At 40.3% G+C, this 27,912-nt stretch overlaps 1 protein-coding gene across 3 annotated transcripts in view; it reads right to left on the bottom strand.

The window, feature by feature from the left end:
• LOC124551463 (kinetochore protein NUF2 homolog) overlaps positions 1-27,912 on the bottom strand; it is a 101,390-nt gene that overhangs the window by 52,494 nt on the left and 20,984 nt on the right. For all 3 annotated transcript variants that reach the window (XM_047126444.1, XM_047126442.1, XM_047126443.1), the window contains one exon: positions 19,212-19,518. In XM_047126444.1, the coding sequence (XP_046982400.1) occupies positions 19,212-19,518 (307 nt within the window). The remainder of the gene's footprint in view (positions 1-19,211; positions 19,519-27,912) is intronic.

Below are 27,912 nucleotides of genomic sequence, written 5' to 3'. Positions count from 1 at the left end.
TACAAGGGCGATGTACTTGAGGACAATATTATGGAAATGTGAGAGGATGTAGATGAAGATGAAATGGGAGATACGATACTGCGTGAAGAGTTTGACAGAGCACTGAAAGACCTGAGTTGAAACAAGGCCCCCGGAGTAGACAACATTCCCTTGGAACTACTGACAGCCTTGGGAGAGCCAGTCCTGACAAAACTCTACCATCTGGTGGGCAAGATGTATGAAACAGGCGAAATACCCTCAGACTTCAAGAAGATTATATTAATTCCAATCCCAAAGAAAGCAGGTGTTGACAGATGTGAAAATTACCGAACTATCAGTTTAATAAGCCACAGCTGCAAAATACTAACACGAATTCTTTATAGACGAATGGAAAAACTAGTAGAAGCCGACCTCAGGGAAGATCAGTTTGGATTCCGTAGAAATACTGGAACACGTGAGGCAATACTGACCCTATGACTTATCTTAGAAGAAAGATGAAGGAAAGGCAAACCTACGCTTCTAGCATTTGTAGACTTAGAGAAAGCTTTTGACAATGTTGACTGGAATACTCTCTTTCAAATTCTAAAGGTGGCAGGGGTAAAATACAGGGAGCGAAAGGCTATTTATAATTTGTACAGAAACCAGATGGCAGTTACAAGAGTCGAGGGACATGAAAGGGAAGCAGTGGTTGGGAAGGGAGTAAGACAGGGTTGTAGCCTCTCCCCGATGTTATTCAATCTGTATATTGAGCAAGCAGTAAAGAAAACAAAAGAAAAATTCGGAGTAGGTACTAAAATCCATGGAGAAGAAATAAAAACTTTGAGGTTCGCCGATGACATTGTAATTCTGTCAGAGACAGCAAAGGACTTGGAAGAGCAGTTGAATGGAATGGACAGTGTCTTGAGAGAAGTATATAAGATGAACATCAACAAAAGCAAAACGAGGATAATGGAATGTAGCCAAATTAAGTCGGGTGATGCTGAGGGAATTAGATTAGGAAATGAGACACTTAAAGTATTAAAGGAGTTTTGCTATTTGGGGAGCAAAATAACTGATGATGGTTGAAGTAGAGAGGATATAAAATGTAGACTGGCAATGGCAAGGAAAGCGTTTCTGAAGAAGAGAAATTTGTTAACATCGAGTATAGATTTAAGTGTCAGGAAGTCTTTTCTGAAAGTATTTGAATGGAGTGTAGCCATGTATGGAAGTGAAACATGGACGATAAATAGTTTAGACAAGAAGAGAATAGAAGCTTTCGAAATGTGGTGCTTTAGAAGAATGCTGAAGTTTAGATGGATAGATCACGTAACTAATGAGGAAGTATTGAATAGGATTGGGGAGAAGAGAAGTTTGTGGCACAACTTGACCAGAAGAAGGGATCGGTTGGTAGGACATGTTCTGAGGCATCAAGGGATCTCCAATTTAGTATTGGAGGGAAGCGTGGAGGGTAAAAATCGTAGAGGGAGACCAAGAGATGAAAACACTAAGCAGATTCAGAAGGATGTAGGTTGCATTAGGTACTGGGAGATGAAGAAGCTTGCCCAGGATAGAGTAGCATGGAGAGCTGCATCAAACCAGTCTCAGGACTGAAGACCACAACAACAACAACAACAACAACAACAACGATCACACGTGGCGCTAGACAACACACGATTTCTGTTAGGCAGCATCATTGCATTCCGAGCATGATTTACGGCTTGACTATTTCTCGTAGTATGCTGTCCCGTCAAGCGCCAGTTTTTGTTACCGATATTTATGTTCGGGTTGCGGATAACGAGTTCATTCTTAGTGGATTTATTGGCTACTGCCAGTTCAAATTCATTACACTTCACTAATAGTTCTTGATACTTCACCGATAGGCTTTCATGCTTGAGGCTGAGGACCATTATTTCTTGTTTCAGTGACATAATTAAGTGATCCTGCATTTTTAGAGTATTGTTTACTTTGGATTCCATAGCTAGTATGATGCATTGGCGACATTTCCACTGATCTTCACTGTTAAAGTATTTCAGGTTAACTCTGACATTTTTTGTGGTACAGTTAACACGCAGAATACCTCGTATAATTCTTTATGAACATATTTTGCACTTATTACGGTCGAAATTTGTTGGAACTGCTATTTGTACACTTTTACCCAGCACCATCTTGAATTTGAAACATTGCTGTAGTTCATTAATCTCCCTGTGGTACCATTTGTATCACTGTCACAGCTCAGCATGCAGAGTACACTCCTCATAGAAGACTGGGAATCTGATGACAGTCTATGGTTGTTAACTTTAATAAAAGGCATTTTACTGTTGACTGTATACTGTTTTTTACTATTGAAAGCAGTGATGCAGGTGGGCTTTTACTTCATCTGATGCCACATTAAGAGCATTGCCATACAGGCTGCTGTAAATAATTTCATTATACTTAATGATATGATCGAAAACTGTAGCTAATAAATAATTCTTCATAAGCAGGTGGTTCTGAAATATGATTCTTTTTCCAAATATCTGCTAGCTGTTGGACACTAATTGCACAAAATATTTTGCTATGTTTCTTTCTATGACTGTTATTATAATGCATGAAAATCATACTTCAACTAATTTTCTCTTAAAATACAACCGGGACCTTCTAGCCTCTTGATAGGTTTCAAAATTAAATGTAAATGACCTCCAAGTCAAATAAAATTAGTACAAGTGGACTTTGAAATTATCTTCTTTAATGTTCAAATAACTCACAGGAATGGGGCCAGGTGACATCAACAACCACCGATATTTAGACAGAAGCACTCCCTGTCATTTTCAAGGCATAACTGCAGCAAGTAAGGCACTGTGCAAGCGAATTCAAAACCTTTGATTTTCAGAAAAACTCCAGGACACATACACACACACACACACACACACACACACACACACACACACTACCACCACCTCAAACAAAAGATGACAGACATCACAAGTAATCGATAGTGAAATTAATAATCAACGGGTGAGGCAGCATAAACTGTGTATCTCTATTTTTTTGCAAGTCAGAGAGCAGGATTCCATAAAGAATATAAACAAGAAGCACCATCTCTATTTATAAGTTTACTTGCTAACTTAATTTCAACAGCTTTCTCGACAACACTATCCCAAGAGATGGAAGTGCACGCAAGAATTTCTGTGTTGTTAAATTCCATAGGATGACCAGTGCCAAGACAATGTTCTGCACTGGTCGATTTGCTAAGCTGTTGTAAGCATGTGTGATGTCAGATGCCAGACTAATATCTGCCAAAAACCAACAGAATTCTTCTCAAATGTAATGTAAACAGTGCTTTCTGCCGAACAAGCAAGGTTAAATTTCCATTTTGGAGTATAAAGGATGATCTGGGCCTACAGAAAACAAGCGTTTACCACATACCATGTCAATGTGGTGTCTCACATCAGCCAGACCACCAGGACCGTTGTCATCAAGTGAAAGGAGTACAAACGGCACACCAGACTCAAACCGACTTCCAAATCAGATATAGTGGAACATTGTTTGGAGCTAAATCATTTAATAAACTATGATGATGTAAAGATTCTGACACACACACACACACACACACACACACACACACACACACACACACACACACACACACAACAGCTGTTGAACACTTTGACAGCTGCCACCCGTTCCTTACCAAGAAGTCCCTTCCATACAGTCCGGTCACTAGCCATCCGTGGTCATTGCATCTGCAGTGACGAGCAGCCCCTCTCAAAATATGCTGAGGGTCTCACTGAAGCCTTCACTGACTGTAATTAATCACCCAACCTTGTACAAAAACAGATCTCCTGTGCCTTATTCTTCCAATCTCCAACTACCTCCCAAAGTCCCACTGTCTGGCCACAGAGGAGAATTTCCCTCGTAACTCAATACCACCCAGGACTGGAGCAACTGAATTACATTCTCTGCCAGGGTTACGATTACCTCTTGTTGTGCCCTGAAATGAGAAATGTCCTGCCCACTACCCTTCACACCCCTCCCACAGTGGTATTTCACCATCCACCGAACCTACACATTATACTCGTCCATCCTTACAAAACCCCTGCTCCCAATCCATCCCCTCATGGCTCAAACCCCTGTAATAGACCTAGATGCAAGACCTCCACCTCCCATCACCACCTACTCCAGTCCAGTAACTAACATCACCTGTCCCATCAAAGGCAGGGCTACTTGTGAAACCTGTCATGTAAACTACAAGCTAAGCTGCAACCACTGTGCTGCATTATATGTAGGCATGACAACCAACAAGTTTTTTGTCTGCATGAATGGCCACTGACAAAGTGTGGCCAAGAAAGAAGTGGACCACCCTGTTGGTGAACACACTACCAAACATGATAGTCTTCATTTCAATGACTGCTTCACAGCCTGTGCCACTCAGATCCTTCCCATCAACACCAGCTTTTCTGAACTGCACAGGTGGGAAATTTCCCTGCAATACATCCTACATTCCTGTAATCCTCCTGACCTCGACCTTCGTTGGCCACTGTCATCACCCATCCAGCCCTCTCCCTGTTCCCATTTCAGCACTAAACAGCCGTCATTCCACCATCACACCCAGTCTTTTTATTTCTCTCCTTTTCTGCTACTTCCCCCCCCCCCTCCCCCTCCCCATATCTCCCCTGCCCATTGTCTAACCTGCAGCATTTCACTGTCCACCACCCCCACCATACTATCCCTCCCCCTCCCTGCCCCAGCCTTCTCCTTACCCCCACAGTCACCACTTCCACCATGGACTGGTGCTGCTGCTCACAGTGGGGTTTCAGTTGCCTCAGACTGCAGTTGTGTTTGCGAGTTGCGTTTGTGTGTGCATATCGTCTATTGTTGACGAAGGCCTTAATGGACAAAAGCTTTAATTGTGAGAGTCTTTTTGTTGTGGCTATCTGCAACTCAGCATCTCTGGTATATGGTGGCTAGCAACTTTCCTTTTCAAAAATTTTACATTCCATCCTGGATTTTCCATTGTTTGATAACATCCACACCAGTGGACAGCTGTTAACATTCGCTTTCTTGGTATTTTCAATCAATCCTGAGGCCGCAAATGCACACAGTCCACTGCAGTGGGCACTCCCCAAATTGTGGTGGTGTGTTCTGCATACATTTGCAGCCTCATGACGAACTGAAAATGCCAGTGAAGTGACCATTAAAAACTGTCCAGTGCTGTGAAAAATCATGCACCTAAAGGGTTAAGTACTGTCTGAAAAAATCTGCACCTATATCCGGAGATGATGATGATGATTATGATTATGGTTTTGGATGTGGGGCACTCAACAGCATGGTCATAAGCAACCTTTAAAGAGGTCAGCATGTCATTAAAGTCTACTTCCCCTCCCCAACACTTTAGGAATGAGGCCCAACAGTACCAGTAATGGCGAGGATGGTAGACTGTTCTTCAGCCACACTGAGGTATGCCCTGATGTCCGTATATAAGACATACTTACCCAAAACACACTGAACCGAAAATGGCACATTACAAACTTCACAGAGCAGTGGATCTTCCTGGTGGATGAGGAAACCATGTGTTTAAGGGCTGTGTCTTACATGCAGTACGGTGAGCAGCACTTACTTCCATCAGAGCAATGGGCATGAAGTCTGGCGTGCCTGTGTGGTCAATGTGAGTGACCACAGTTTGTTTTCAGTCACCTCCAATTGTTCAGCTGCCCACTGATGCAAGATTCACACGTCACATAATGAGATCACAGTGTGCAAGGGAATGACACATTGATGTACAACACCATTCCGCCATGCTTCTTTGGCAGCTTTGTTGGTATGTCATTTCCCTCTATCCCAACATGTCCAGATACCCAGTAAAAGATCACCTCTTTGCCACAGTGTTGGCATCTCTGTAAAGAGTCGTGGATGAGCTGAATCAACCGCTCTCTGCTACACATTTGATGGACAACGTGTGATGCACTGAGTCCGAACAAACAAGAAAGCTTTTATTGTGATGCCTATGAATCCACTCCAGAGTCATCACAACGCCGCACAACTCCACATCTTAATTTGTGAATTGTTTTGGGAGGCAAACTCTGAAAACCCTATCAGGGAAAACAGCTGAACAACAGAGGGCAATCACTTGTTGGAATCCATCTGTATAAACAACGATAAAGCTGTGGTATGAACTTAAAATTGAAGAAAACAGAGTTGTAAAATTGTAGTCTGTAGTACAAGTTTTCTTTTTGCTGCATCAAGCTTACATTTATTTTGGGATTCTGAAGATGCCAAGGCAGTAATTTGTTCCGTCCCTGGCTGTGTGATAGATCCAGATGCTTTGAGGCAGTCAGTAGCACATTCCCGAATGGATTTGTCGCATGGAGCCAATTCCTTAACAACTGTTCTTTTCAAGTCCTGTCGAGTCAGAAGGAGGTGTCACTGAATCCAGAGAGTCGGTTCACCAGCCTCTGAACACAGACTCTGAACTGGGCTGTCAGACTCCATGATCAACAGCATCCAACATCTCATGGTAGGAAATACGGGCTGATCCATAAACCACACTACCATAATCTAGCCATGATCTGACAAATGCCCTGTAAAACTGCAGGATGTTGGACCTCCCCACACCTTTTCACTGAGCCATTTCAAAACATTCAATGATTTGAAGTCCTTTGTCCGCAGGTTTTTCAGGTGCAGAAGCCAGGTTGGTATAGAGTCAAATAGTAGGTCCAAAAAGTGCACAGCATTATTAAAATGTAAAATATTGTCCCCCATTGTGAGCTCTGGTTGGTCAAACTTCGACAAGCATGACTAAAATTAACACACATATTCTTCTTTGATGAGAACATAAATCCAATTTTATTCGTCCAAACTTCCAGCCTCCTGACGGATAACTGCAGTCACCTCATTGGCACTGTAAGATCAGAGGAAAAGTAGAAAGCTGCAAAGTCATCCACAAACAAAGATAATTTAACAGGGCTCCTGACTGTGTATGTGTTGCCATTGATAGTGACTGCAAACAATGTGACACTGAGTACACTGCCTCAAGGGACTCCATTCTCCTGAATGCAGCAGTTAGACAAGGCCTCACCATGATGATATCAAAGGCACCAGTCCTCAAGGAAGGATTGGATAAGAAGTGGGAGAACTCCACATAGTCCCCATTCATGAAGTTAGTGAACAATCCTGTACCTACAAATGATGTTGTATGCTTTTTTTGAGGTCAAATAACAAACAAATTAAGTGGCTTCAGTGTAAGAAAGCATCCTTTACCACCCTCTCCAGTAGAATTAAGCTATCAAGGGCAGAACAGTAGTGCCTCAAACCTGACTGGGAGCAGCACAGCTGACCTCTGGATTCGAGGAGCCAGATGAGGTGGCAGTTGACCATGCTTTCCAAGAGAAGGGCTACACTCTGGTTGCTGTCAGGGTCATAAGATCCTTGCCTCGTTTTCATAATGGAATTAATATTGCCTCCTTCCAAGTCATGGGGTACTGTCCACCAAACCAGATCTGATTGAAACAAGATAGAAGGTGGCCTTTGTTTTCAGGGCACAGATGACAGAGAATTGCATAATGAATTTGATCAGGCTTTGAAAAAGTATCTGGCCACGGGCAGAGCCAATTCCATTTCTCACATGGAGACTGGGAGGTTTTAGATCATCTCATTACAAGAGAAGAAGAGGAGAGCCGCCTCATCTCCACAGTCCTAGGGATCACATGGAACGCAGGGGTTTGTCTCAATGACACAGCGATGATTGGTTGGTTTAATGATTAAAGGAGTCAAAGTAAGAAGTCATCAGTCCATACCACATGGAACAGACAAGTCAACAAAACTACATGCTGAAGACCAGTCTAGTTGCATGAAACCCACAGAGAAAAAGCCCAAGGTCTATCGTAGGTCAACAAAGTCTAGAGAAAGAAAGAAGAAAATGGGGGAGAAGGAAGAAAGGTGGGTGACGTTCCCACTTACCAGAGGCACCACAGCCAACAATACACATGAAAGACTTGTGACATGGACAGGGCACCAGAAACACAGGAAAACAAAGAAAGATCACCAAGTCAAACAGAATACACAACCAAACCCAGACAACTGCTACCCAGTTGGGATAGAGGAGGCAATAGGGCATCCTCCCAAACCCTCAATGGGCCAACAAGGCTGAGATACCCTCTCTCAGAGAGAATGGCAAAAATCCTCATCATGAATAAACCGTAAAACCAAGTCAGCAACTGAGGCATCATCTGCCAACACCAGGCATAGCGAGTCATGAAGATTAAGTGTCTGCCACAGGGCGGCTAGGTTAGGACAGTCCAGTAAAATGAGGACCACCATCAAATGGGCACCACAGCAACAATGGGATGGATCCTCACGATGAAGGAGATAGTCACGAATCAGCCAAGTATGGTCAATACAGATGATGGAGTCCTTGCGAGACCCCCACCAATTCGTGGTCTTCCCTTATTGCCTGTACTTTGTTCAGCAAAGTCAGAGTATGTCATTCCGTATTCCACATCCTTGGAACTTGATGGCGTAATACTGATCAAGGTCCGATTCCAGAATATTGATCTCAAGATGTGGCTTGGTGGTAGCCAATTTGGCCAGCCTGTCAGTGAATTCTTTCCCTAGGATCCCAATGTGATCTGGACCACTGGAATCCTGGATACTATGGCCAAGGGAAGGCAAGGGTAACACTGGTCAAGAGCTTGTAACTGTGCAAAGAGCCACTACAGCTAAAGGAAGCAGGAAGCAAGAGCACAAGAGATTGCTACCAACTCCACAGGGACAACACTCCAGCCATATGGAAAGCAGTAGAGTTCATTACATTCTGTGTGAACATAAGCAAAGTCATCATAACCAGCACTCATCAAGCCATCAGTATAGACTAATTCTTAACCCCTTAACATGCCAAGAATGGAGAAGAATTGGCAGCAACGAGACTCAGGGCGAGTTACGTCTTTTGGACCATGTGATAGGTCCAGACAGAGCAGTGGGTGGGAGATACAAAATTGCGGTATTCATGAGCAGGCATGGCAAAGAGGTTGTAAAGGGGAAAGGTGGAGTTTATGAAAATGGTATCTGATGCAGATGGTGATGGTGATGGTAACCCCAAACCTGGGCCGCCATTGGGGTGAGGTGAATCTCCAAATCCGGAAAAAAGAGATGGCTGCTCCAGAGAGCAGTGGATGCGTAATGCACAAGCAATCACTGTTGTAGGCGCAGAACCCGCACTGTGGAATCCAGACTCTGTTAGGAGGCTTATCTCGGGGCTAGCCCAAAAGGCACCAGTTGCCAGTTGCACACCACAATGGTATATCAGGTCCAGTATCTGTAACACTGAAGGTGATGCTGAGCCGTATGTGTGACTCCCATATTCTATGAGGGCAGTTCAATAAGTAATGCAACACATTTTTTTTCTCTGCCAATTTTGGTTGAAAAAACCGGAAATTTCTTGTGGAATATTTTCAAACATTCCCGCTTCGTCTCGTATAGTTTCATTGACTTCCGACAGGTGGCAGCGCTGTACGGAGCTGTTAAAATGGCGTCTGTAACGGATGTGCGTTGCAAACAACGGGCAATGATCGAGTTTCTTTTGGCGGAAAACCAGGGCATCTCAGATATTCATAGGCGCTTGCAGAATGTTTACGGTGATCTGGCAGTGGACAAAAGCACGGTGAATCGTTGGGCAAAGCGTGTGTCATCATCGCCACAAGGCCAAGCAAGACTGTCTGATCTCCCGCGTGCAGGCCGGCCGTGCACAGCTGTGACTCCTGCAATGGCGGAGCGTGCGAACACACTCGTTCGAGATGATCGACGGATCACCATCAAACAACTCAGTGCTCAACTTGACATCTCTGTTGGTAGTGCTGTCACAATTTTTCACCAGTTGGGATATTCAAAGGTTTGTTCCCACTGGGTCCCTCGTTGTCTAACCGCACACCATAAAGAGCAATGGAGAACCATCTGTGCGGAATTGCTTGCTCGTCATTTGGCTGAGGGTGACAATTTCTGGTCAAAGATTGTTACAGGCGATGAAACATGGTTTCGTCACTTCGAACCTGAAACAAAACGGCAATCAATGGAGTGGCGCCACACCCACTCCCCTACCAAGAAAAAGTTTAAAGCCATACCCTCAGCCAGTAAAGTCATGGTTACAGTCTTCTGGGACGCAGAAGGGGTTATTCTGTTCGATGTCCTTCCCCATGGTCAAACGATCAACTCTGAAGTGTATTGTGCTACTCTTCAGAAATTGAAGAAACGACTTCAGCGTGTTCGTAGGCACAAAAATCTGAACGAACTTCTCCTTCTTCATGGCAACGCAAGACCTCACACAAGTCTTTACACCCGAGAGGAGCTCCCAAAACTTCAATGGACTGTTCTTCCTCATGCACCCTACAGCCCCGATCTCGCACCGTCGGATTTCCATATGTCTGGCCCAATGAAGGACGCAATCCATGGGAGGCACTACGCGGATGATGAAGAAGTTATTGATGCAGTACGACGTTGGCTCCGACAGCGACCAGTGGAATGGTACCGTGCAGGCCTACAGGCCCTCATTTCAAGGTGGCGTAAGGTCGTAGCATTGAATGGAGATTACGTTGAAAAATAGTGTTGTGTAGCTAAAAGATTGGGGAATAACCTGGTGTATTTCAATGCTGAATAAAACAACCCCTGTTTCAGAAAAAAAATGTGTTGCACTACTTATTGAACTGCCCTCGTAGATGAGATTGGACCAATGCTGTGTAGAGGTGTACCAGCGTAGAGTGGTCCGTTCCCCAGCTGGTGCTGCTGAGGCATCGAAGAGCATTGATGTGCGACCAACATGTTTTCTTTAGGTGACGAAGGTGAGGAAGCTGTAACAACTGGGCATTAAAGATCAGTCCCAAAACATGATCTTTGCCCATACCTGCAAAGAGGGAGTATGTGACCCTATGGCAGTGAGATATCATTCCCAACACATCTGTTTCTGGCATTTAATATGGGTACAGGCCATGGCAAGAAGCAGTTTGAAAGCCAGGAGTTGGCCAAAAGATGGAAGCCGTTTGTAGCATTGAAGGACACGATGGCGTGCTTTAATAGCATCAGCAATTTCAGGTGTCTACCAATGGACCGTCTTCTGTCAGGAAGAACCTGAGCAAGAACTAATCACCATAGCAGATGCCGAAAGGATGGAATCAATCAAACTCCACACAGACTCATCAATTCTGTCACGGGGTGGAGTGGTGGGATGGCAGCCTAGGAAAAGGCCTCCTAATCCGCATTAGTGCTGCAGTGGTAATACCAGTTTCCAATCAGATCGTCGAAGTTAAGTGCTGTCAGGCTTGGCTAGCACTTGGATGTGTCACCCTTTGGGTCTGCAGAGTGCTGTTGGCAAGCAGGGTGCACTCAGCCCTTGTCAGGCCAATTGAGGGGCTACTTGACTGAGAAGTAGCGGCACCGGTCACAAGAACTTACAACAGCAGGAAGAGTGGTGTGCTGACCACATACCCCTCTGTATCCGCATCCGGTGATGCCTTAGGGCTGAAGATGACATGGCGGCTGATCAGTATCATTGGGCCTTTCGGACAGTGTTTGTTTGTTTTTTGTTTGTAATCCACATCAGTAAAGGCCCACCATGGAGAGTGTCCAGGCGAGTGATGCTTATAAGATAAGACAATCGGAAAATAATCGTCATTGCACAAATCGTCACGAACTCCCTATTGAATGGAGAGAAGGAATCTGGGGCTGTAGATGAAAAGAGCAATGGCTGAAAAAGTGCTGTCTGCCACACTAAAGCGTGTGGGAGCTCCAGTGTTGAGGAGGCAAAGATCAAGGCCTGCCAGCTGGCCTTCACCAATTCTGCCCCAATCAGGGCTTGAAGTACTACCCTAATGAGCATTATCGGCATTAAAATCCCAGAGAAGAAGGAGGGGGCCAGCTGTCAAAGGAGGGCAAGAAGAGTAGGAAGCATACGAGGCCAGTCAGGGGAGATGAAGATTACATATCATTACTGCAGTGTCTAAACAGATCCAAACGGCACAAATGGTTATAGGTTTGTTTGACTCACAGGAGGGCATCACAAAAATGCTGACTGACTTTGAAGACTGATGCCAAAAATTGTGCGAAAGCTTACTTGCAATGTTTCAGGAACAACAATTAGAGATTTTTATGCAGGCATTCTTCCCTTGCTCCATACATGAATTGAATGGAAAAAAATCCTAACATGTGGTACCCTCTGCCACGGACTTCACAGTATGCAGATTATGTATGTAGATGTATATGTGCCAACAGTACAAGATGTACACATTTTTTAAAAAGTTGAAATCTGTTCAAATTCAGCCAAGAAGCACTCAAAACAGATTAGCAGACCCATAATGCATGGAAAAAGTTCTAGGGGAAGTGCTTCACTGATGCTTTCTTCTGATATGCAGCGAAGTGTCAAATGTTCACTTACATCTTTCAAATAAATAATGCACGATATCGCAGTGTTCCATTGTTAAGGGTTAGTATGGCACCAAACGAAGGGAGAGGATGCAACCCAGTGCCAGCATATAGTCTAAGCCTCTCTCATAGCACCATTGAGTATTAGAGGAGGTTGCCTCTAAGTTGAGCACCTAGTGTCATTGGTGACATCCACAGAGAGACATAGATATGCTGGCGTTTATGTCTGTGAGAGCAGAGTGCGGAGGGGGGGGGGGGGGGGGGGGCTGAGAGAGAGAAACATGGGCACAGACAGTGAAGCTCTAAGGATGTGAAACAAGTCAAGCTATGCATTAACAGGCAGAAGCAGCCACTGTAAGGTACCTCCGTAAGATATTAAATGAGATATTATGAGAGTGTGCCTTCAAATTTTTTATTGTTTCCAGTGTCGGTTGAGGTATTCCATGTCATCCATATTACTTGGACAACTTTCCCACTTTTCTGATGCAAGTTGCAACCCTCTGCCACCAGAGGGGCCCTAATTGTAGTGCACAACATCGTGGTGTCTAACGTAACTGTTTTGGTGAGTGAGCAATAGCGTGCTGTAATTGAAAACACGAATTCAAAGAGTTTGTCCACACATGGTGCAACCTCTTCTTCAGCATTACAATGCCAGACCACACCTGAGCACTGTGGTATCTGTGATAATCTGACGCCTTGGGTTCACTGTTATCATTCATCCTCCGTACAGTCCTGACTTAGCCCCATCCAATTTTTATCTGTTTCCAAAACTGAAAGAACACCTCTAAGGACTTCATTTTGATAGTGATGAAGTGGTGCAAGCACATGTTAGGTTGTGGCTCCATCAGCAAAGTCAAACATTCTACAGTGACAGTATCAATAAGCTGGTCTCTCATTGGGAGAAATATGTTTGTCATCAGGGTGACTATTTTGAGAAATAAATATGTAGACATGAAGAAGAAGAATAATAAATAATAATAATAATAATAATAATTCAAGAAATTAGCACAACTAATCGAAATATCCATACCCAATACAACAAATATACAAAAGAAAACAGGAGAAAAAAATTGAAAAATACATCCAACAGCAAGCATTACTATTATTATTACTATTATTATTATTACTATTTCTTTCTTGTCTCAGACGTTATGTCTGGTTAAAAATGGAAGGTGACGAGGACCTTGATCAAGCGTGACTTCCTTTTAACTGTACGGTATATGTTACATTGTATTTAGGAACTTTCGGGTAATTGAACATGTGTCAATAATTACAGATTTCTGTAGTTGTATACAGAAGTTTGGATGTAGCTGTATTGCATTGATGTACTGGTGGATATTGTGTGGTATGACTCCTGTAGTTGATAGTATAGTTGGTATAATGTCAACTTTATCCTGATGCCACATGTCCTTGACTTCCTCAGCCAGTTGGATGTATGTTTCAATTTTTTCTCCTGTTTTCTTTTGTATATTTGTTGTATTGGGTAAGGATATTTCGATTAGTTGTGTTAATTTCTTCTTTTTATTGGTGAGTATGATGTCAGGTTTGTTATGTGGTGTTGTTTTATCTGTTATAATGGTTCTGTTCCAGTATAATTTGTATTCATCATTCTCCAGTACATTTTGTGGTGCATACTTGTATGTGGGAACATGTTGTTTTATAAGTTTATGTTGTAAGGCAAGCTGTTGGTGTATTATTTTTGCTACATTGTCATGTCTTCTGGGGTATTCTGTATTTGCTAGTATTGTACATCCACTTGTGATGTGATCTACTGTTTCTATTTGTTGTTTGCAAAGTCTGCATTTATCTGCTGTGGTATTGGGATCTTTAATAATATGCTTGCTGTAATATCTGGTGTTTATTGATTGATCCTGTATTGCAATCATGAATCCTTCCGTCTCACTGTATATATTGCCTTTTCTTAGCCATGTGTTGGATGCGTCTTGATCGATGTGTGGCTGTGTTAGATGATACGGGTGCTTGCCGTGTAGTGTTTTCTTTTTCCAATTTATTTTCTTCGTATCTGTTGACGTTATGTGATCTAAAGGGTTGTAGAAGTGGTTATGAAATTGCAGTGGTGTAGCCGATGTATTTATATGAGTGATTGCTTTGTGTATTTTGCTAGTTTCTGCTCGTTCTATAAAGAATTTTCTTAAATTGTCTACCTGTCCATAATGTAGGTTTTTTATGTCGATAAATCCCCTTCCTCCTTCCTTTCTGCTTAATGTGAATCTTTCAGTTGCTGAATGTATGTGATGTATTCTATATTTGTGTCATTGTGATCGTGTAAGTGTATTGAGTGCTTCTAGGTCTGTGTTACTCCATTTCACTACTCCAAATGAGTAGGTCAATATTGGTATAGCATAAGTATTTATAGCTTTTGTCTTGTTTCTTGCTGTCAATTCTGTTTTCAGTATTTTTGTTAGTCTTTGTCTATATTTTTCTTTTAGTTGCTCTTTAATATTTGTATTATCTATTCCTATTTTTTGTCTGTATCCTAGATATTTATAGGCATCTGTTTTTTCCATCGCTTCTATGCAGTCGCTGTGGTTATCCAATACGTAATCATCTTGTTTACATCTACATCTACATCTACATTGATACTCCGCAAGCCACTCAACGGTGTGTGGCGGAGGGCACTTTACGTGCCACTGTCATTACCTCCCTTTCCTGTTCCAGTCGCGTATGGTTCGCGGGAAGAACGACTGTTTGAAAGCCTCCGTGCGCGCTCTAATCTCTCTAATTTTACATTCGTGATCTCCTCGGGAAGTATAAGTAGGGGGAAGCAATATATTCCCTTGACTATGCTATTTTTCTTACATTTGTCTGTTCCAAAACCCATATTTATATCATTGCTGAATACTTCTGTTATCTTTAGCAATTGGTTGAGTTGTTGATTTGTTGCTGCCAGTAGTTTTAGATCATCCATGTATAGCAGATGTGTGATTTTGTGTGGGTATGTTCCAGTAATATTGTATCCATAATTTGTATTATTTAGCATGTTGGATAGTGGGTTCAGGGCAAGGCAGAATCAGAAAGGACTTAATGAGTCTCCTGGGTATATTCCACGCTTAATCTGTATTGGCTGTGATGTCATATTATTTGAATTTGTTTGGATATTAAGTGTGGTTTTCCAATTTTTTCATTACAATGTTTAGGAACTGTATCAATTTAGGATCTACTTTGTATATTTCCAATATTTGTAGTAACCATGAGTGAGGTACACTATCAAAAGCTTTTTGGTAATCAATGTATGCATAGTGTAGCGACCTTTGTTTAGTTTTAGCTTGATATGTCACCTCTGCATCTATTATCAGTTGCTCTTTACATCCTCATGCTCCTTTGCAACAGCCCTTTTGTTCTTCATTTATAATTTTGTTCTGTGTTGTATGTGTCATTAATTTCTGTGTAATGACTGAAGTTAATATTTTGTATATTGTTGGTAGGCATGTTATGGGGCGATATTTTGCTGGGTTTGCTGTGTCTGCTTGATCTTTAGGTTTCAGATAAGTTATTCCATGTGTAAGTGTATCAGGGAATGTGTATGGGTCTGCAATGTAACTGTTAAATAATTTAGTTAGATGTGAATGTGTTGAGGTGAATTTCTTTAGCCAGAAATTTGCTATTTTATCTTTTCCAGGGGCTTTCCAATTGTGAGTAGAATTAATTGCTTGGGTGACTTCATGTTGCAAAATTATCACTTCAGGCATTTGTGGTATCATCTTGTACATATCTGTTTCTGCTTGTATCCACCGTGCATGCCTGTTATGTTGTACCGGGTTTGACCATATGTTGCTCCAGATGTGTTCCATGTCTGTTATGTTTGGTGGATTGTCTATTTTAATGTGTGTGTTATCTATTGTCTGGTAAAATTTCTTTTGGTTTGTGTTGAATGTTTGGTTTTGTTTCCTTCTATTTTCACTTTTTTTGTATCTTCTAAGTCGTTTGGCCAATGCTTGTAATTTCTGCTTCTTTTCATCTAATTGCTCTATCACTTCTTGTTGTGAGATTTTACCTAACCTTTTTCGTTTTTTTTTTCCTGACATTTCATTTCTTATAATTTGTGTTAGCTGTTCGATGTCTTTACTCAGTTTTTCTATTCTGATCTGTAGCCTGTGTTGCCATGCTGGTTTTGTGGGTTTCTTCTGTGTGTTGGTTGGTTCAGATCTCTGCCTAGTGTGTATATTTAGTGTAGTGAGTGCTCCTATATAAACCAGTAGTTGTAACTCTTCCATAGTTGTGTTTTCGTTTATTTTGTTGTGTATGATTGTGTTGATAGTTTTATTGTTGTTTCGACTTGTGGGTTATTTGGCGGTCTATGCAAGAATGGTCTAATGTCTGTATTTGTGTCTTTGTATTCTATATATGTCAGCTGAAATTTTTCTTCTATATCTAACATGTGTGTCACTTCGTGTTCTATTTGTGCTTGTTCTGGTGGCTGTCTTAAGATTTCGTTTTCCTCTGACTGTTTAATTGATGCATGTTGTTCTTTGTTTGTTTGCTCTGGGATGTTTGAGTCCATTACTGTATTTTCTTCTTCTTCTGATTGCACATTATTTTGTTCCAGTATTTGTTGTACTTGTTGTTTGATGTTTTCTAATTCTGACTGGGGTATCCTGTTATTTTTGATTATTACACGGATCTGATCAGCTAGTCGTTGTTCTGTTAAAAATTTTAATTCTGGGTATCTGATAATAAATGTTGTGTATACTTGTGATCTGTATCCAGTTGTGTTGGTTCCTAAGTTTGTTGCTTGGTAATAACAGAACATGAGGTGTCGATTAACTTCATCTGACCATCTCATCCTCTGTCTTTGTTTTCCTTCTAGGGTGGTTGCAGGAAGCATAGCCTGCAAAACACCTCTATTTGGATTTGAATCATTTTCCAGTTGGCTAGCAGTGTAGTTACCACTGTGGGCGGGCATAGGGTTCAAGCGTCGTCCCCGACCATGACAGCGCTTGTCCGAGGCTTCTTTAGTTCTGTCCTGAACCAACTAATCACACTAAAAGGGGGGTTAGCCCTATTAGTTGTTTGTTCTTTTCGTCGCCTTTTACGACTGGCAAAACATACCGGAGGCCAATTCTTTTCCCAGGCCTCCACGGGAATTATTACTATTATTATTATTTCTAGAACGAGCAGAAACTAGCAAAATACACAAAGCAATCACTCATATAAATACATCGGCTACACCACTGCAATTTCATAACCACTTCTACAACCCTTTAGATCACGTAACATCAACAGATACGAAGAAAATAAATTGGAAAAAGAAAACACTACACGGCAAGCACCCGTATCATCTAACACAGCCACACATCGATCAAGACGCAGCCAACACATGGCTAAGAAAAGGCAATATATACAGTGAGACGGAAGGATTCATGATTGCAATACAGGATCAAACAATAAACACCAGATATTACAGCAAGCATATTATTAGAGATCCCAATACCACAACAGATAAATGCAGACTTTGCAAACAACAAATAGAAACAGTAGATCACATCACAAGTGGGTGCACAATACTAGCAAATACAGAATACCCCAGAAGACATGACAATGTAGCAAAAATAATACACCAACAGCTTGCCTTACAACATAAACTTATAAAACAACATGTTCCCACATACAAGTATGCACCACAAAATGTACTGGAGAATGATGAATACAAATTATACTGGAACAGAACCATTATAACAGATAAAACAACACCACATAACAAACCTGACATCATACTCACCAATAAAAAGAAGAAATTAACACAACTAATCGAAATATCCATACCCAATACAACAAATATACAAAAGAAAACAGGAGAAAAAATTGAAAAATACATCCAACTGGCTGAGGAAGTCAAGGACATGTGGCATCAGGATAAAGTTGACATTATACCAATTATACTATCAACTACAGGAGTCATACCACACAATATCCACCAGTACATCAATGCAATACAGCTACATCCAAACTTCTATATACAACTACAGAAATCTGTAATTATTAATACATGTTCAATTACCCGAAAGTTCCTAAATGCAATAAAACATATACCGTACAGTTAAACAGAAGTCACGCTTGATCAAGGTCCGCGTCACTTTCCTTTTTTGACCAGACATAACGTCTGAGAAAAGAAAGAAAGAAAGAAAGAATAATAATAATAATTTATTATTATTATTATTAATATTAATATAAAACATCCAGAATTCCACATAACACCTTCACACTATGTTTTTTTCCTTCTTTTTTCCTTTCCTAGAAAAACTTACCCACAAGCTATGCATAGCACAATACTAACACCTCTTCCTCTTTCTGAGTTCAACATCTCGCTCATTATAGAGGGATGCTGACTCAGTTTTTTAGAATAGCAAATGGGAAGTTGCAGTAGAGAAAATGACCCAGAGATCACCAGTGTGTGTGTGTGTGTGTGTGTGTGTGTGTGTGTGTGTGTGTGTGAAGTGTTATGGAACAATGTGTGTATAGTGTGTGCAGTGACTGATAATGAGATATGAGTGAACAGTGTGGCATTACATTATTTCATAAGTTGTTTGTAAAAAAAAGAAGTATTGTATAATTAGCTTATTTCAAACTGGTCTAAACTTGTAAATACTTTGGCATGTTCTATATCCCTGTAAAAAGAGATCTATGGGTGAGCAAAGTAGCCGCTGCTGCTGCTACTACTACTACTACTACTACTACTACTACTACTACTATCACCACTAAAGATGTAGACTGTTAACAGCGTTTACTTTATTTAAAAAGCTTTTAAGAGTTTTCACATAAAAAAATTCGGAGTCATTACTTTACAGCACACCCTCATATTAAAGGTTTTCTGCAATTTAAATCTACAGTCATAAACAATTCTACACAATTACCTGGCTTTAAAATATCCATCAGATCAAATTCAAAGGAAGAAGCTTCTTTCAAAATTACGGCAATTGCTGAATAAAGTTTCATAATGAACCTAAAATCTGTATCGTAATGAGACAAATGAAACTGAGTTTCACTTTTCAATGGCTTCCTTAAATTTCGAATGTCAACTCCCAAAGGCTTAAGTAATTCCTGATAAATAAAAATAACAGTGTCAGTTGACAGTTTGTGCAGATCTCGAGCACATATTGCCGAAATCTGATAATTTTTTAATATCTCAAGTAGCTTTTCCGCACACTCGCTGTCTGGCATCTGAAAAACAAGAAAGGAAACTATGAAATATCGTGTACGTGTAATGAATAATCTGCATCATTGATAATGCACTCAAATATGAGTTTTTAAGACAATTCTAAAATGGGCAAAATATATCATCCAGATACAAACATCAGTATGTAACTAGCTGTTCACCAGCATTGCACAATTATTTATTTATCGCTATTTTTAGACAGATGAAGAAATCAAATTCATCCGTAGTGCAAAATCAAAGTACAGTAATTTTATTGATTTGTCCACCCATCCATCATGTTTCAACGATCACATCAACAAGGAGAACCTTCAGGTATGTGGAAAGAGTAAAGTTAAATTAACACTACAGAAACAACTCTCAGAAATTAATTTCTATGTTCATTAAAAATAACTTTCACTACATTACTTAATACTATATGTGCTTATGCTAGTCAAATCAAACCTAGTAAATTAGTAGGAAAATTAATATTTTGTCAAAAGCTGCTGGGTCCTCAGCTATATTGTATAACTTCTGTTTATCTCTGACTGTCAGCTTAATAGTCACATGAATACAATGGTATTTTTCAAAGAAACTAGTTACCTATAATTGTACCAACAGAGTGAGTTAGCTACATGTTCCACAGATCATCTGGATTGTTCTTTTATCCAAATGCTGTGCAACAAGTCAGTTTGCATGATATAGTAACTGGCTCTTTCTAACACCCAGCAGACTCATCTCCTAATATAAATGAAAACTTTAGAGGAAACCTCAGTTCACTCAGACCCAAGTTCCTCTGTCATACTGTAGTCATCGGTGGAGGCTTTAATCATCCAATTGTCAATCAGGAAAATTAAATTGTTAGTGAAGCATTATTAAAAGCCCTCTCTGAAAACTAACTAGAACAGTTTGGAACCCCACTCACAATAGAAATATATTAGATCTAACGTCAACAAATAAGACTGACCTCTTTAAGGATGTCCAGATCAAAACTGGTATCAGTGATCATGACGCAGTTGGGGCAACAAAGATTACCAAAGTACAAAGGGCAACTAAAATAAGCAGAAAGGTGTGTAAGTTCAGTAAACATGATAAAATGCCAATAGTGTCATATCTCAATGAGGAACTCTAAACTTTAAGCACATGGCAGGAGTGTGTAGAGGAACTATGGCCCAAGTTAAAAAAAATAGTTAACCGTACACTGAATAGATATGTACCCAGTAGAACACTTTCATAATGGGATGGACCCTCCACAGCACACAGTCACTGTAAAGAAAGAGAGACTACTGCATAATAAGTGCAAAACAAAGCATAGGACTGTAGTCTGAGAGACCCTGAATGAAACACGTATGGCTGTCAAGAGGGTGTGCATGAAGCCTTCAGTGGCTACAGTACCAGAATATTGACAAATGATATTTCACAAAACCCAAAGAAATTCTGGTCGTACGTAAGGGCTGTTAGTGGTACCAGAGTTAGTGTCCGATCCCTAGACAAGAATTGAAATTGAGGGTAGCAAAGTAAAGGGTGAAATATGTAACTAAGTTTTCAAATATTCCTTTACAAAGGAAGACCCAGGAGAATTGCCCCAATTTAATCCTCGCACCACTGAAAAGATGAGTGTATCATATCAGTTTCAGAGGTGTTGAAAACCAGCTGAAAACATTAAAATTGAACAAAGCTCAAGAGCCCGATGAAATCCCTATCAGATTGTATATAGAATTTGCACCTGACTTAGTCCCTCTTCTAACTACACTTAAGCACAAAAGAAACTGCTATAGGCATGCATATTCAAATATAAAGATATGTAAACAGGTAGGATACGGCACTGCAGTCGGCAATGCCTACATAACACTACCAGTGTCTGGCGCAGTTGTTAGATCGGTTACTGCTCTACAATGGCAGGTTATCAAGATTTAAGTGAGTCTGAACATGGTGTTACAGTCGGCACACGAGCGGTGGAACACAACATCTCCAAGGTGGCGATGAAGTGGGGATTTTCCCGTTCGACCATTTCACAAGAGTGCCATAAATATCAGGAATCCAGTAAAACATCAAAACTCCAACATCGCTGCAGCCAGAAAAAGATCCTGCAAGAACGGGACCAATGACAACTGAAGAGAATCACTCAACGTGACAGAAATGCTACCCTGCTGCAAATTGTTTCAGATTTCAATGCTGAGCCATCAACAAGTGTCAGTGCGCTAACCATTCAACAAAACATCACCGATATGAGCTTTTGGAGCCAAAGGCCCATTCGCGTATACTTGATGACTGCACAACACAAAGCTTTACACCTCGCCTGGGCCCAACAACACTGACATTGGACTGTTGATGACTGGAAACATGTTGTCTGGTCGGACGAATCTCATTTCAAATTGTATCAAGCAGATGCACTTGTAAAGGTATGAAGGCAACCTCATGAATCCATGGACCCTGCATGCCAGCAGGGGACCATTTGAGGTGGTGGAGGCTCCGTAATGGTTTTGGACATGTGCGGTTGGAGTGATATGGGACCCCTGATATGTCTAGATAACACTCTGACAGGTTACATGTATGTAAGCATCCTGCCTAATCACCTGGTTCAAATGGCTCTGAGCACTATGGGACTCAACTGCTGAGGTCATTAGTCCCCTAGAACTTAGAACTAGTTAAACCTAACTAACCTAAGGACATCACAAACATCCATGCCCGAGGCAGGATTCGAACCTGCGACCGTAGCGGTCTTGCGGTTCCAGACTGCAGCGCCTTTAACCGCACGACCACTTCGGCCGGCGCCTAATCACCTGCATCCATTCATGTCCATTATGCATTCCGACGGACTTGGACAATTCCAGCAGGACAGTGCAACACCTCACACATCCAGAATTGCTACAGAGTGGCTCCAGGAACACTCTTCTGAGTTTAAACACTTTCATTTACAGCCAAACTCCCCAGACATGACCATTATTGAGCATATCTGGGATGCCTTGCAACATGCTGTTCAGGAGAAATCTCCACCCCCTCGTATTCTTACAGATATATGGACAGCCCTGCAGGATTCATGGTATCAGTTCCCTCCAGCAGTACTTCAGACATTAGTCGAATCCATGCCACGCCGTGTTGCGGCACTTCTGTGTGCTTGCAGGGGCCCTATATGATATTAGGCAGGTGGAATAGGTTCTTTGGCTCTTCAGTGTATAATCTATTGTAGATCCCTCAAACAGAAAACCGTGCCAGGTAGTTGGAAGAAAGCTCAGATAACACCTGCCTACAAGAAGGGTATTAGAAATGATCCACAAGACTACTGTCCCATATTTTTTATGTTGATTTGTTGTAGAATCTTAGTACATATTCTGAGCTCTAACATAATGAGGAATCTTTAACAGAATAGCCTCAATGCCATACAGCACGCATTCTGAAAACATTAATCATGTGGAACCCAACCTGAACTTTTCTCACATGTCATACTGAAAGCTTTGGATCAAGGTAGTCAGGTAGATGTAGTATTTCTCCATTTCCAAAAAGCATTTGATGCAGGGTACTGTACCTATGTTAATTGTAAAAAGTTAGACCATTTGAACAAGTGAAATTTGTGACTGGATTAACGACTTTTTGGTAGGGAGGATGCAAACCCTTTGGGTGTGCCCCAGGGAAGTGTGTTGGGACCCTTATTGTTAATTCTGTGTAGTAATAACATTGTGGACAATATTAATAGTAACCTCAGACTTTTTGCAGGTGTCGCAGTTATCTATAATGAATGCCTGAAAGAAACTGCATAATGATTCAGTCAGATCCTGATAAGATTTCGAAGTGGTGTATAGATTGACAACTTGCTTTAAATGTTCAGAAATGTAAAACTGTGCACTTCACAAAAAAAAAAAAAAAAAAAAAAACACCTGTAATTGGCCAACTCTTACAAATACCTGGGACTTTGGTTTATTAGTAGAAAGCTGGGGAAGTGCAATCAGTCTACAAAGGAGATTGCTTACGAATCACTTTTGTGACTGATTTCAGAATATTGCTCAAGTATGTGGGACCCATGCCAAAGACGACTAAAGGGGGATACTGAAAGTGTACAGAGAAGGACAGTGCAAATTGTCCCATGTTTGTCTGACCCAGGCGAGAGTGTCATAGAAATGCTGAAGAAACTGAACTGGTGGACTGCTGAAGATAGACGTAAACTATCCCAACAAAGTCTGCTAAGTGTCAAGAACCAGCTCTAAATGATGACTCTAGGGATCCATATGTGAATGGAACGGGAAGAAACCCTAATAACTGGTACAATAAGGCGTATCCTCTGCATGCACTTTGTGGTGGTATGCAGAGTGTGGATGTGAATTTGTATACATTTACTAACATTAATGAACACATTATTATTTTTCATCCTACTCAAGCCAATACTTTTTTTGGGGGACTACCAGTTTTTAAGAACTAATTCATCAGTTGAATGCACAGAGTTGTCCAGAAGAAATGGTTTTAAATTTGTTTAAAACTTGCTTCACTAGCTGTCAGAAATTTTATGTTATTGGGCGAATGATCAAAAATTTTTGTTGGTGCATATTGAACTCCTTTCTGAATAACTAACAGCTTTAACAATAGGCAAAAAAGGTCATTTTTCCCCTCTAGTGTTGTAGGCATGTACATCACTGTTCTTCCCAAATTGTGATGGATTATTTATTACTAATCTCCTCATCGAATAACTGTATTGTGACAGTGCAGTTAAAATACCTATCTCCTTGAAGAGGTAGCTACATGATGTCTGTTGGTGGATACCACATATTATTCTTACTGTTTGCTTTTCTGCAATCAATACTTTCTTTCTAAGTGATGAGTTACCTCAGAAAATTATTCTGTATGACATTATTGAGTGGAAATATGCAAAAAAAAGTAGCTGAACTTAATTGTCTGAGAAGCTCAGTAACATGCTTCTTCCAGTTCAAGTTATCAATGTGTACACCAAAAAATCTGGAACATTCTACCCCATTCACTGATTCCTGCTCATGTGCTACATTAATGGTTGTTATGTCTATTCGTTGTAGAGAATTAAAAGCAGTGCATCTTTTCAAAATTTAGGGAGAGCTCATTTTCTGAGAATCACTTAACAATTCTTTGGAAAATATAATTTATCAACTCTTCTGTTGTTCTCTCTGTAATGGGTGTTATTAGAACACTAGTAATGTCAGCAGAAAGTATGATTTTTGTATGTAAAGTGTTAAGTGAAAGGTCATTCACATATATAAGGGATAGAAGTAGAACAAAAATTGATTCCTGTGGGGCTCAGTTTGTGATTTTTTTCCCTCCCTCCAATTACTAAAATTTTCTCCATTTCTGACATTGTATTATTCAGCACAATCTTTTGCATTCTGGTTGTCAATTATGATTCAAATCAGCTGTGTGTAAGGCCATCATTTCATAAAACTCAAGTTTCTCTAACAAGGGAAACTCCCCATCATACCACATTCAGATTTAGTGGTAAGAGGGCCCAATGGATAGCCCGTCACAAACTGTACACAGATCTAGGATAAAAACAGGAAGAAGGTATACTAAACCGTGAAAAAAGAAGAAAACTCAAAACAATGAACAGTACAAGTTCAAGATGTGCAACATTTGTATTGGAATGCGAAGCGAGAGGCCGTGTTCAAATCTTCCTCATGCCTTTTTTTTCCCTCCCACAAAATTATGAACTGTCCATTCAGTCATTGATGTGTCTGTTCACTATATTCAAATTCATGTCTGTGTCATGGTGTGACATATGCTTGCAACAGCAAGGTGTACAGAAGAGTCCCACAGAAATACGTATCTCCTGTTTGTTCTACACAAGTACTATATGTTCAGTTTTGGAAGTATTGACTCTGGAACTGCTTTTTTGTAACACGGTTCACATCTGATTATTTGTTGTTTTCATTTCTGTGAGAGGTCCATGTGACATCTCACCTGCTCTCACTATTCACCACATTAACTTGCAACAGCAATATACCCTTACCATATGACCCATATTCTATAACCAACGAGACAGCTGCCAAGACTACAAAAGGAGAACTAAAGCATTGGTTTGTTGATAGAGACACTAATAAACACAAACACAAACACACACAAAATTCAAGCTTTCGCAACCCACGGTTGCTTCATCAGGAAAGAGGAAAGGAGAGGGAAAGACGAAAGGATGTGGGTTTTAAGGGAGAGGGTAAGGAGTCATTCCAATCTCGATGTTGCACATCTTGAGCTTGGACTGCTTACTGTTCTATTTTGCTTCTTTTTCTCACAGTTAACAGTACACCTTCTTCCTGTTTTCATGCTTCAATCCTGCTCAGGTTTTGGCGGGCTATCCAGCTATCCACTGGGCCATTTTACCACTAAATCTGAGGAGGGGGGGGGGGGGGGCGTGATGGGGAGCTTCCCTTGTAAGAGAGTACCATGATGTACACAGTCAAATGCCTTGGAAAGATCACAAAAATAGCAACTGGCGATATACCATTATTTAAGGCTTGTACTATTTGGTGAGTAAATGTATAAATAGCATTCTCAATTGCAACCCTTCTGGAATCTAATCTGTTGCCACTTAAGTTTATGATGATTCTTCAATACACTACTTTTCTCAATATTCTGCAAATGATGTCTTGCCACCTTTCTCATGAAGTGATTGCATATAAAACTATCTAGAAAAATTTCCTATACCAGTGATGCATTGCATTTATTACTAAGAACATTACTTATTAAGCTGGAACAACTTTTCAGAATTCTGTTTCAAATTCCATCAACCCCACATGAGCTTCTGTTTCTCAGCATTTTTATAATTCTGTTACTTTCACTGAAGGGTGTCGATGCTACTTCTAGTTCCTTAAAGTTTTGTAGAATTATACTTTTAGCACATTCTTTTGTTCCTTCAACTGAACCACTTAATCCTATGTTTCCTGCTACATACAGAAAGTGATTGTTAAAAGTACTTGCAAGTTGTGAATTATCTGTCACAACACTGTCATTTAGTTTAATTGTTATGGAATCTTGTATACTGACTGGCTGTCCTATCTCCCATTTGACAGTGTCCCACATAATTTCAATCTTATTATCTGCACTATTAATTTGTCAAGAAATGCATACTTCTGGACATTGTAATGACTTTCCTTAAAATACTACAGTATTTTTTGAAGTATGCAAGCAATGTCATATCTTGGCTAACTCTGACCTTTAACTAAATTTCCCTCTTCCTCTTACATGAGATCTTCTAGGTCTAAATCTTGACAAAAATTTAAATTGGAAGGCACATTTAGACTTCTTAGCAAACAAACTAAACAGCCTAGCTTATCCGATGTATGTCTTATCTGGTTCCACCCTTTGGACACCAGGAAGATAGTCTACCACAGCTACTTTGAAACTATAATTCAATACAGAATAATTTTCTGGGGAAACTCAATGAACAGCCTGAGATTACTTACACTTGAAAAGAGAATCATAAGAAACATTTGTTTGGTCCAAAAAAGAATATCTTGTTGCCCATTATTTAAAAAATTAAAAATACTAACCTTTCCCTCTCCGTACATCTACAAAATTTTTATTTTCATATATAAAAATCAAAACTCCCTTGACAATTTTCATTTCAACCTCAATTACAGTACTTGTCACAGACACAGTTTCAATCTTCTCTCTCATAATTTAAAATTCTACACTCAAACACCATTGTACGTGGGATTAAAAATTTACAATAAACTAAATAACACAAATCTGTTTAATATGGAGTTTGACCCACTAAAAAGATTGTTACTTAATACACTAGTGGAAAAATGTTATTACTCAATTGAAGAATTCATGCAGGACAGTTCGGCAATTTGAAAAGAAAAGAAACAACAAAGATTATGTATCAAAATAAATTGTTAATATATAGCATAAATTGTATTGCAAGCTGCAAAATCACCCTGTTGTAAGTGTTCTTGTTAAATTGTTCATGTCTAAAAATTCCAAAATGCCTGTTTAAATATGTTAATTGCTATAATCTTACTTTTTTAAAGTAATCTGACGTGTCTCCAGTACAAAAATCTTTGATTTGTAACTATGTTATGAGACAAATAAACTACATTCTACATTCCTTAGTTAGCTGCAGCTCACGTTTTAAGGATGTTCCAGTTTTTTTTAAAGAAAGTAACTTTAAAACACTGACAAAAATTTACTGTGGAATAAACTGAACTTCACATTAGCATCTCTTTCTTCATATACCTCCATCCCATACTACCCACTTTAGCTTAGTCTTAAAACACCTTGTCCTGTTTATATTAATAAGCCTCACTGCTTTGTAAGAACTTGCCTCAGGGTTGCAAGGTGCAGGCTTGTTTACAACAAATGAAGAACTAATTATGAAGTTTCATAAGAAATGCTGCAATGCAGCTGTCAGGAATTTTCAATCTTAGAAAACTAGATAATCAGATTGCAGAAGTGGCTACCAACGTATGTTT

Source organism: Schistocerca americana, chromosome 1, assembly GCF_021461395.2.
Source record: "Schistocerca americana isolate TAMUIC-IGC-003095 chromosome 1, iqSchAmer2.1, whole genome shotgun sequence".
NCBI classification, from domain to species: domain Eukaryota; kingdom Metazoa; phylum Arthropoda; class Insecta; order Orthoptera; family Acrididae; genus Schistocerca; species Schistocerca americana.
This window is presented reverse-complemented; position numbering and strand designations above follow the sequence as displayed.